Raw genomic sequence first — 12,217 nt, 5'->3', positions numbered from 1 at the left:
TCTCTTACTCCTGCTACAATTTTGTCTATGAAGAATAAGTTCAAATCTGTTATATACTCAGCAGAAAGTACTGAAACAATTTGCTACTCTGTTCTGAATTCTAGCTTGTCCTTTGGTAATGATGCCTAGATAGAAGAATTTAAAGAAATGTGCAGCAGAGATGTGCTGGCTAATACAGTCAGTGCAGGGGGTCCATTTAGCAGATAGCTGCACTTAGCAAGCGAAAACATGTCAAAACCTCCTGACAGCCCGGTACTAAAAATTTCTCATTCCTACTTGCATTGCAAACTGTGTCAATGTATACTGAAGTAAATTTGTCTGTTTTCTGTTGATGCACAAGGAATCTAGAATCACGACCTATCCCAAGTTGAAAGTTACCCACAAGAATTGCCAAGTCCAGCTCCTGGATCCACCCAAAATCAAACCCCTATGCCTGAGAGCGCTGTCCAGACACTCCTTGAACTCTGGCACTGGGGGCCATGCCCACAGCCCTGTGCATCCCGTTCCATGCCCACCACCCTGTGGTGCAGCCCCTTTCCCTGACCCCCAGCTGCCCCTCCCCTGGCACAGCTCCATGCCATTCCCTTGGGCGCTGTTGCTGTCAGAGAGCAGAGCTCAGCTGAGGAACTATAGCTGCCATCAGGCCTCCCCATCAGCTCCTCTGCTGTGGGCTGAGCACACCAAGGGGCCTTAGCTGCACCTCACACAAATTGCTCTCAGAGCCTTCACCATCTTTGTAGCTCTCCTTTAGACACACTCTAAGAGTTTTATGTCCTTCTTGGTACTGTGGTGTGCAAAATGATCTGTCAATGACTGAATGATCTGTCACATGAATGTATTAGGTGGACTAGAGCAATTAGAAGAATCAGGCAGATATTTTGTCACTCTATGTAACACTAGATCCTAAGAGAAAAAGAAAGATGTGACAGAAAGCCTGTAAGAAGAAGCTGTTACACTGCATCTGTAGATCTGAACCATGATTTAACCTCTTTGTGACAGACATGCACTGCTATAACATCTCCTCTTCAAATGGCATTGAGGCTTATTCTGGAAACAGCAAAGTTTAAATCCTCTTGCAATATTACACTCACATACACCGGTGTACATCATTGAACAGTGCCTTTGCCCTTCGGAGGCCTTGATATCACTTTCTTCATGAATGGAAGAGGAGCTACAAGTGCAGTGATAAAAGTAACCGCATCAAACTACCATAATAATAATTACAAATATCTGTCCCTGCCATCCAGAAATAGGACACTGGCAGAGGAGTACAGATGCTGCTAAGAAAGTAAATGAGGTGGCATACATTGCAACCATTTTGGAGAGCTTTTCTGCTTCTTCTCTACTTCAGTTTCTGGAAAAGAAAGTTTTAATTTTGCTAAAGGGTGTCAGGACAAAAGAAGAAGAAGTAGATAAAGCCACCAGCTCTATTTTCTTCTGAAGCTAGCTAATATACAGCAGTATAAATGTTTCTCTATGGATGTCCTTTGAACTTTCCTATTAAAGATGTTCAGGTGTACTATGGACTGTATACAAGCAATGTCTCGGTCAAGAACAGGAATTGCACTCCTATTTCTAAGATACATAACCTCTAAGAGCCTTCTCTTTTAATAAATGAGTATCTGAGTATTGACTGCAAAACTGGTTTTATAGTTCCCTCAGGAGAGACTGACAGAAATCTATCAGATCAATCAATGCCCTGGTTCTTAGAGTGCTCCCCTGAGACTGGGAGAAGGTTCAGACTTCTACAGTTGGTGTGTATTTGATTCCCAAGCTGCGTGATTTTTGGCAAATATTTCAAACAGCTGGGAGAAAGCGGGGTTTCTCCATTACTTCCTGCTTTGTTTATTAAACACAACTCACTGTTTTATTTGTTTTTACTGAAAATACCTGAGAACAAAATATTTTCATTAAAGAGAAATTATTCCATATGATGGAATAAAAGGTGTACCTATTTTATGTTTTGTGTTGCTTTTTTCAGCCATGGAATAATGAGGAAAATGAGTAAAAAACATTGTCAAGCAAAATATACTTGGCATTATTAAATGCCAACTTAAAAGCTTATACCTTGTACTTTTCCTCTGTTTAGAAGTCAGTTTTAATTAAAGCTTACTGTCCTATCAATACTATTTGTACCTTTTACTGAGTAACTTCACACAGTCTTATTAAAAATTGCGCCTTGAAACAGAAAGAAGTTCTAGGAAGAGTTTTAGAATCTTACACACCCTTTCATCATGTTCGATAGGCAATCTGGAAATTCTTTCAGATTTATTCTGTGGCCCTAAGCAAAGCCCTTGTCCCAGACTTTGAAAACTGGTGAGCTCATCCTGGACTACCTAGGCAACCCCACTGTGAAAGATCTGCAGAGTCCTGACCTGTCAGTGGGATTTTTTTGAGGAAGGGCGTATTGCTCTCACAGGATTCTTCCAATGGTGATCTTGTGTCTCTAGTCTGTCACTGCTTCTCACTTCTGCTTAATGCATTTGGTAGCCAAGAAAAAGACTATTTCAGAAAGGTATCTGCAAAAAGATGTAATTTTTATTAGTTAAACAATGTTCTATGGCTATTTGATAGTATTTTTGCACATACTAAATACCAGTTCCATTACAGTGTTTTTAGAAATGAGATCGCACCTGCAACAAATCCTCTTTTCTCTTTTGTTTCAGTTCCTCCTTTTATTCAGCCTTTTGAGTTCCCGAGGTTCTCCATTGGGCAGAGGGTCTTCATTCCCTGTGTGGTTGTCTCTGGAGATCTGCCCATCACCATCACCTGGCAGAAGGACGGCAGGCCCATTCCAGCCAGCCTAGGGGTGACCATTGACAACATCGACTTCACCAGCTCCTTACGGATTTCTAATCTTTCTCTGATGCACAATGGGAATTATACCTGCATAGCTAGAAATGATGCAGCAGCTGTGGAGCACCAAAGCCAATTAATTGTGAGAGGTAAGTAGACATAATTAGTTTGAAAGGCACCAATTAAGCAGATTTCATCAGTATTTTGTAATGACATCTGTATGATGGCAAGTATAAAACAGGAAATATGGTAATCCTTCTTATCATAAAAGAGATCACACAGAGATGTGAAGCACAGAAACAAAAAAAAAGTCTTTTCTATCTGAAATTAAGCAACAGCCCTGAAAAGCAGAGGGTGAATGGGGTAGCCACAGCACTGACTTTCCAAACTTAGTGAAGCAAGACCACTTGATCCTTGGGATCAAGTATTTCAAAGGATATCAAATTAATCTCTGTTATTTTTCTAGTCTGATTATCCTCATTTTTGATTTAGAACTGCTTCTCATATAACATTACCTCAGTATAAAAGCAAAGCATTCATACTGACATTCTTTTTCTTGTTTGTGTTTATTACTCAAATAATACGATCCATTTGCTCTTGCTTGCTTCACATTTTTCCTTGGAATAAATGTGAATATAGAACTTCAGTAAGTAAATATTTCATGTGAAGAAGACCTTTTAGAGAAATACTTCCCACATCTTATGCCTTTCAAGTCATACTTCAGCCAAGTTCCCTAGAGAGTATAACTTTTGATATATTTTAAAACTTAGTGCGCAAAACTTAGTATGCACACATTAAAAAAACCTACTTCTTTTTCTTTCTGAAAGCTTTACAAACTGTTTTTAATTTTTCACTTTTTAATAAAGTAAAGCTACTACTCTTTTCTCCCTCCATCATCTCCTTCTTGACACCCAAGCCATTAGACTCCTCAAGGTAAAGAGGCATACACTCTAATACTGCAAGTGCCCCTGGTTATTTCTGCCTGTTGAAGATCACTACATCCTATAAGATTACCTATATATTTCTGGCAGTGGCGGTGATGGAAGGTACCTTTTCACCATGTCTTGCTCAGGAAAAGCTTTCTGGAGTAGTAGTCCTGGAGTTTACAAGGGCTACTCAATTTTACCCCTCTTGCTTATCTTTCTACCCCAGCTAGTGCTCTGCAGAAACCTTCTTTAAGCCCTTCTCTCTCTTTCAGTTTAAATGGTAATGGCTTAATCAGTTTTACTTATGCATCTGGGATAATAATTCCCACTCAGAGAGGAAGAGGGAAATATAATATGACATTTGACCTGAATTTTCTGTCAGAACCCTGGGCTGACCTCTTTCCCTCAGTATCGAACTGCTTCAGCTCTCTCATTCCACAAAGGTCAGAATATAGACATTAGAGTGCTAATTGTGATCACTTCTAGTCCCCTTCCAACTCAAACTATACACATATCAGTAAATACTTGACTTTCTTCTCTATTTCTCCTTCAGGTTTTCCGATCCCTTCTCATCTTTTTGTTCTTAGATACAGTATAAAGGAAATACAGCATTTTTTAAACCCACTGAACAGTGTTTCTCCAAGTAAAGGGAGAAGAAATGGCTTTTAAGTTCCTCTTGTGGAATTTAAATGAAGAAAACAAAGGGAATATGGCTGTCTCCCACAAAGTTCCTGTCATCATTTTCTTTCTACAAGTACTCAAAAATGATGAAAACTAACATGTTTTCAATATATGTGAGAGTCTGTATTATAGTACAGCACATAATGAGACTTAGAAGTATCATGTAAATCCAATCCATTTCTAAGATGAATGGAGAATCCATACAGTCACATAAATACTTCGGTGTTTTCTCCCTATTATTTTATCTGTCTGATCACATGTCCTGTTGTTTAGCATTCATATTTTTCTGTAGATTTCCTATGTTATTCCTACAAATTTTCTTGTTGTCTATGCTGAACTACCATTGTGCTAGGAGTATAAAATGATAAAAGATAAACAATCACTGGTCAGTTAAAATTTGTGGGCACCTCATGGTTTGTTGTCACTGCTCCTGTTCTCATTAGCCGTTCCTGTTATTTTGTGTTGTCTAAAAATAACTAAGCAATAATAAGATGATTTAAAAATACCAGACAGCAAGACTGGATTTTTCCTGCCTTAACTATCAGAGGAGGTGATTAACTTCCACAGATCTACCTTGCAGAACATCATGTGTTATATGGAAGACAGTGAGAGAAATAAAGTGAGGGTAGAAGGCTGTTGAGCGGATCTTCCACCTTGGATTAAGAAGCAATCAGAGAAACCTCAGTTCTCTCTGCCATGGGTTTCTTGGTGAGGAGCTGGAAATAAGTCTTAGCTGCATGTTCTGGGCATGGGTCTTCCAGTATTTCTCTCCAACAACTTATTGGCCAATTTCAGACACATTTGAACAGGGGAATATGCCTCCAGTGGAGCTGAAAGGATGAAATCTTAACATAAAGATTAGAAATATCTTTGCTGAGTGTGATGCAGTGTACTACCAAACAGCTGATAATGGTGAGCTCCAGAGACAGCAGGCTCATGTGAGCTCCTTTGCAAACAAGAAATGTAATATCTTCTAAAAGCTGATTAAATGGACAGTGGGAGAAGCTTCCCTCTTTACTGCATCCAGGGAGTACAAGTAGGAACTGCAGGTGAATGGAAGTAGAGCTTTCATTTTCATAATTTTGAGCTGCACTGGATTCCAGCCTGCAGTTCCTCTTGGAAGTTCATAAAAAATTTACGAGCTAGAATGGCAAGCTAGAAAGGTTTCTCAAAAACTCTTACGTCGTTATTATTTTATTTATTCTCGCGCTCCTGGTTTGCTAGGCATGCTATTAACAAAAAGGAAAGAACAGGATTCTGTCATTGAAAGCCCATGGAAATCAGGAAAACATCTTCCCTGTCAAATACCTATCATGTAGGATTAATTAAGACTTTACTCATTATGACCGTCTTCTAAAGAGAGGTTAAAAATATATATATGCTTTTTCACATTTTTTCACTTCTGAAAGAGTTTCTGAAAATGAGAATGAAAAGATTATGAAATAAAAACCAGTGAAAAATGTTTTAGCTGGAAACTGAAAAGAAAGATCTGGTAAATGTATTATAATTGTGCAGGTGCTGCAAGAGCAGAGCATTCAGTGATAGCAGTGGGTGCAAAAACCGTGATGTTAAAATTCCTGTTAACGAAAAGATCATAAATTAAAATTGAGATAAGGTCTTTAAATATCTAATAATGCCCTTTAATACATTTAGTACATTAAGCATAAACGTGTTTTCATTTTGTACTTGCCAGGAATGTTGAATATCATTATGTAGTTAAGCACCAAATGAGCAGTCTATGAGCCTTGAATATAGAAAGTATCAGTCTGCTTTCTGATGATTGGAGGTGGTGAGATGCAGCAAATGCAGTGATGGAAAAGCAGGGAAAAGATTTATAGTTGCAGCTGATATCAGAATTCCTTTACTTTCTCTGCTGCAGCTTTGAAGGTTACTCTTGGATGATTTGCTGTCTATGTAATTTTTTCATTAGACAAACCTGATCAATGCAAACCACTAGGCTTTTTTTTTCTTCTTCTTCTTCTTGAACTGCATAGCAAATGGTTTCTCTAAACCAGCTAAATTGACCCCTTAGGTCCAATGACCAAATTTAATAACTGTTCGTTTTTTGCTGAAGTACAGTGTTTAATGATCGCATTCATTAACACATCAGTGGTTGCTTTGGCTGATTAAAATTCTTCCATCATTTTGACAGTATGATTTCAATGTAAAGTACAAATATTCCCTGTAAAAATGAAACATTGTGTTCTAGGTAAATGTCATAGATTATTTCTTTACTTACTTCAGTAGCCCAGTGCAGGAGCTTATGTTAGGAGCTCTTCAGTATTGCTTTTGATTGTCACATACTCATCTGTACTTGGGAGCCAAACACACTTCCAGAGATTGAAAGCCTGGGAAGGAGAGTTTGAGTTTGTCATCTGATCTCTGTCATAAAGACAAGTCATAAAGACGAGTCATAATGAATTTTTGGATTTGCACAAAAAAAAATAAAATAAAATTAGCTAGTAATGTCCATTCTTTCAAACAGAAATGACATTAATAAGTGGTGTCTTCTTAATGTACCAACTCATGTTTTGTCAGGATTGTTTTAAACAGGAAAATAAACATTTTTCTTCTTTTGATATGGCAATATGGTATTTATGTAATTTTCTATATCCTACTGTAATTTTTCTCATCCTTTGTTTTCCCTGCGTGGGAGCTTGAGTCTGCTAATCATAACGCTGATGGAAAACACCTTTTTTAGGTCCTTTGAATTCAGCCATTAAATAGTTTACATTTGCCAACTTATTGTTCTTACACTAAATAATTCAACAGCTCGTTTTTCATCACAGACCCATGGCCTGTATTAAATGAGAGATCCTAACAGGAACTCGGTATTAAAACAATTTCAAATGCCCTCTTTATGGGCTCAAGAGGGTGGTGAAACAAAGGTGTTAGTAAAAGTAGAACTCTTCAGTCATATTCATGATCTATTTCAGATTGTTTCATTTATAAATGGGTAGAGGAGGCTCACACTTTTATGAAGAAGAAATCTAATTGCTTTATTTCTCCATTAACTCCACTTAAGCGCATCAGACAAATGAACTTGGATAAGTTCTTAATAAAAAGTCTTCTTTAAGGGCTAATGAATTCGTTTAAGATAATGAAATAGTGAATGTTGCTTTATAATCTAATGCTAAATATCAAAATCTTTACCAAGTAGTAAACTACTTCATCTTCCAAAATTTGATAGCACATAGCACTGAAGAAATTATTAATCCAAAAGTGAAATTTAGAAACTATCAACGGGGAAGAAAATACAAAGATCTCCTTTTACTTCTTAATCATTTCTATATGCAGAAAAATGCTGTGGTTTTGCCTAGATGGAAATAATCAAAAATCATTGAATGAGTAATTTTGTTTAGCATCATTTGTGATTTCTATTGGCAATATTAAGAGTCAAGGACACATGTCCTCAAAATCATAGCAGCAGTTCACACTTCTGTAAGTAGTCCTAAAGGAAGACTGAACTTTCACTGAATGTGGAAATTGATGCTGTTACCTCTGCTAAAGGCAGAGTTTTTGCCTAGATTCAAACATACTCTGTTTATGGAGCACTAAAGGGAAACAGTATGACCGCTGATCATATGCCTGGTTCAGAAATTCAGTTTCAGTAGTTACCTTTCTGATATCTCATTCTGTATTAAAAGTAATTATTACAATTAGTGATAACAAGAATGTGAGAGCAAAATCTTATATATAGAGAATACAATGAAATCAGTATCTTAAAAGCCCAGGTCAGAGCTTATCATCATTTAAGGTGAATGCAACACATATAACTACAGTCCATGAGCGTGTTGAAGATGTGGAAAGATGCGTTTCCATAGAAATGATTGAATAACATCCTTTACATCTATCCATTTTTCCTCAATATGTGCCAAAAAGGATTAGATGAATGCATTATGGAAACAGATAATTTTAATGCAAATAATATTTAAGGTCTTATTTCCTTTATTACATAATATGCATGATACAAACTCTTGCTTAACTTTTTCAGAACATTCTCCTTGTGCCCCCCCCCATTTAATATAAAATCAAATGATTTCCTGAAAAAGTGTAACATTACATAAAACCAGTGTCATGCAGAGTAGATGAGGAATATGTATAAGTGTTTTTTAAATGAGGGAAATAAAGAATATTCAAAAATTTTGTATTATAAGAGAGAATTTTTAAGAAATATTATAAACTTTATACTTTTCCGTGATAGAAGTATCCAGTAATCATCATTTATCTCTTTGCACTGGTTTTAATTATTCACCTGTAAAGCTGACACAACTGAGGTGAATTTTGGGGGACAGAGGAGATGGGTAAAATGTCTTACAATTTCAGGGAAAGCACATCTTTTAATTCAGTTCAAATAATTTTGTGAAATCAATTGCTTTTAGTTACATTAACAATACATGGGTGATAGTCCTCTTTCCTTAGAATAATCTCAAGAGAAGAACCTGAATATATTGCCTTAATTTTAATTTCTGAATATCCTTAGGCCCTTGAATTGACCCATTATTCACTACAATTCCACCTCAATTACTTTCTGTCTATTGGAATACCACACATATTCACTCCTGGGTGATGTAATGATAGGTAATTAGGTCTGCAAAATCAAGAAGGAGGTAGATAGGAGAACAGAACTGTTCTTCAAGTCTTCCATTATTGGATGCAGGAGACACACACTAAAACTAAGTGGAGGTCTAGTTAAACCACAAAGGAAGGAATACTCCTTTTCACAGTGTGTAACAAATTTCTATAACTTGCTAGCTAAGAAAGTTGTGAAAGTAATATTTATTGGCAAGTTTAAAAGGTGATTAGGCAAACCAACATGATCTTTAAATGTGTAATAGACAAGGGCAATTTTGGATGCTGAGGAAATGCAAAGTGAATGAGCCATGGAGTCTTCCTTGTATCTCCTCCCCAAATAACATGTCCTTTGCCAGGGTCAGCATGCTAGCCTATATACATGTGTTACGTGTGTGCAAATTTATTACAAAGATGGACTTCTGTGAATATAATATAATTTCTACATACACCTTGAACTCCACTATCTTTACCTAAATGATATCTGTTAATCAAAGTGGTGTGGGATTTGGGTTGGTGGTTTTTTGTTTAATTTTTTTGTTTTGGGTTTTTTTGAGTGTTTGTTGTCGTTGTTGTTTTGTTTGTTTTACTTGTGGTATTTGTAGATAAGTAGCTTGTAATCAATTTTTTGTAAGCTAGGAACAGTAATTTATTTACAGCTCTTTAGGTGAAATGAGCTGATGCAGTAATTTATTTACAGCTCTTTAGGTGAAATGAGCTGATGCCTTCATACTTAGTATTAAATCAAATATATTTGTACAACTAATTATACATTTTGCCTGCTTTGGAAAATAAAAAATACTTGGAAATCCTTTGTGTTTAATGATAAATTGAATATAGGACAATGAGAACTGAGCTACCAAAGTGAATGTTTTCTCAGAGTAGATAGTCAAAATAAGGTGGGTGATTGCTCACGACCATTGCTGCTAGGACTTTGTGGTTGGTGCTTACTTGTCATGAGTTAACACAACTATGATTTTTGTTTATGAGGGTGGCATCTGATTGGAAAGCTGAAATGTTTGACAGCAATAAATATAATAATTTCACATTTGTTAAAAAGAAAAAAGAAAGAAAGAAAGAAAGAAAGAAAGAAAGAAAGAAAGAAAGAAAGAAAGAAAGAAAGAAAGAAAGAAAGAAAGAAAGAAAGAAAGAAAGAAAGAAAAAAAACACAGAAAACTTAAATTGTACTTTGACGTCTGTCAGACCTCTCCATTTATTAGAAAGTATTTATTTTCTGCTTATGACACCCTGGTTTGTCTGTTACTCTACTTCGTAACCTCTCCTACAATGAGATTTTTATTAACTTATACCCTATCAATACTAGTGCTTTTGTTACCTTTGGCAAGAAATGCATTATTTTTTTGACAGTAAGTAAATAATTTCATATAGCCAACTATGTCACTGGATCATCAAAAAGCTGCTTTTTAAGTTTTGTGCAAATTCTCACTGCTTCTTTTGCTTCCGCCTGCAGTTCCCCCTAGGTTTGTGGTTCAGCCAAGTGATCAGGATGGGATATATGGGAAAGCTGTAATTCTCAACTGCTCTGCAGAGGGTTATCCTGTTCCTACCATTGTCTGGAAGTACTCAAAAGGTATGTTTCTCTTTATGATCAATGGGAGCAAATTCTATTTTAGTTTATTTACTGCTGAGCTACTCTTTAAACTTCATGTAGACAAAAGCAAGTGGAGTACAACAAGGGAAGTATTTATTTTACAGTTCTGTCATATTCCAAAGCACATTGTGCTGGCCACTGTCACAGATGCAAGGCTCTATGGACTTTTAGGTGGCTGTAGAGCATTCCTGAGTCTGTGGATGAGCGTATATGTTAACTACGGTCTCAGTGGGATAACAGGGTAGTGGACGGCTGAGAGGAAAGAGATATGGCTTTAATTGAAACAACCTCAGAACAAGGTTCGCAGACAGCATTTGGCTGACTTTTTTTCCCCTTCAAAATTCATGATAATGTGGCCAATCATATCTTCTTAGCAAAGAAGAAAGGTCAGGTAGTATTAGCATAAACAGTAATTTGGTATGCACTTTACATAATGCTTTAACATTTTCTTCTCATGTAACAGAACATTAAAACTGCCCCCACTTGACCCTAAGAAACCACAGGAAATTGACTACTTTTTAATTAAAATTTGCTGCCTGTTAGGTTTCATCCTCATGCCTGTTGTCTTCTGCTTGATTTTAATGAGAAAACCAACTCACCAAATTCTGTATTCCATGTATGTGAGTTAAATCTTTATTGAACTTTAAACGTGCATCAAATGAAATACAGACAATCATGAAACTAGGTGCTATAAAGAAATCCTTATGCTCCATGCAATGTTTGGTTTCCTTTGGTTCTACATCTAAATTAAATTTAAAGAGAAAGGACAGGGGGAGATGAATGTTCATGTTAAAATCTAGTTTTGCTAATATTCATAAATTCTGCTTTGTGGCAAGAAGGGTATAGTTCAGAATCCCATTAATCATCATGTTTTAATTATGAATATAGGTCACAAAGAAGTTATTGGGTTTTGTGTTGTTTCTGTGTTGAAATAGGAGGCCAAGTCAAGCTAGCTGAGTTATAATTAACTATGAAGAGATAAGCTGCCCATTTTAATAAAGGAGAAAGGGACAGTGATTTGATTTTAGTGATATTCTATCATCAAGAGACTGAATTTAATGTTTTTGATTAACAGCTCTGAAGTAGTCAAGTCATAGAAAGTTTTAGTTAATACCTGATGTAGGCATAGCTATCAAGTTGCAGTTTCAGTTTTTGGTTTAAGTAACTCTTAGGTGAAAAGGTCAGTATTTTTAATGAAGGCTTTAATTTCCTAACACATGATTTCAGTTTCAACACTTGGCCTGTACAGTGGTCACATCTTGCCTTACAGTGACCCTTAATATAATATATATCAGCTGTTTGTAAAAAATTCTGAAATAATCTATCAAATTGTAGCTTATTTGTATGTTCCACAGTAGAGAACAAAGGACGTGTACGTCTGTAGGAAAGTTTGTGTCATTGGCCTTTTGTGTTGGTGAAACATGGAAAAAGAGAGGTCATTCTTTTTGTACACTGGGAAAGACAGGTAATGATCTGAAGTTTCTGGAGTGTAACAAAGATCACTGCAGACACACCATAATTATCAAGAATATGTTAAGACTTAAAGAGGTAATGAGCACAAACTGAAAAACAAGAGGCTCTGTCTGAGCATTGGAAAACACTGTTTTTACTGCGAAGGTGACAGAGCACT

General features: G+C 36.3%; 1 protein-coding gene across 2 annotated transcripts in view; it reads left to right on the top strand.

Moving 5' to 3' along the window:
* The window catches only part of DSCAM (DS cell adhesion molecule), a 424,636-nt gene that overhangs the window by 279,936 nt on the left and 132,483 nt on the right, over positions 1-12,217 (top strand). For both annotated transcript variants that reach the window (XM_072332968.1, XM_072332974.1), the window contains exons 9-10: positions 2,667-2,945; positions 10,447-10,566. In XM_072332968.1, coding sequence (XP_072189069.1) covers positions 2,667-2,945; positions 10,447-10,566 — 399 coding nt within the window. The remainder of the gene's footprint in view (positions 1-2,666; positions 2,946-10,446; positions 10,567-12,217) is intronic.

Source organism: Excalfactoria chinensis, chromosome 1 (assembly GCF_039878825.1).
Source record: "Excalfactoria chinensis isolate bCotChi1 chromosome 1, bCotChi1.hap2, whole genome shotgun sequence".
Lineage (NCBI taxonomy): Eukaryota > Metazoa > Chordata > Aves > Galliformes > Phasianidae > Excalfactoria > Excalfactoria chinensis.
This window is presented reverse-complemented; position numbering and strand designations above follow the sequence as displayed.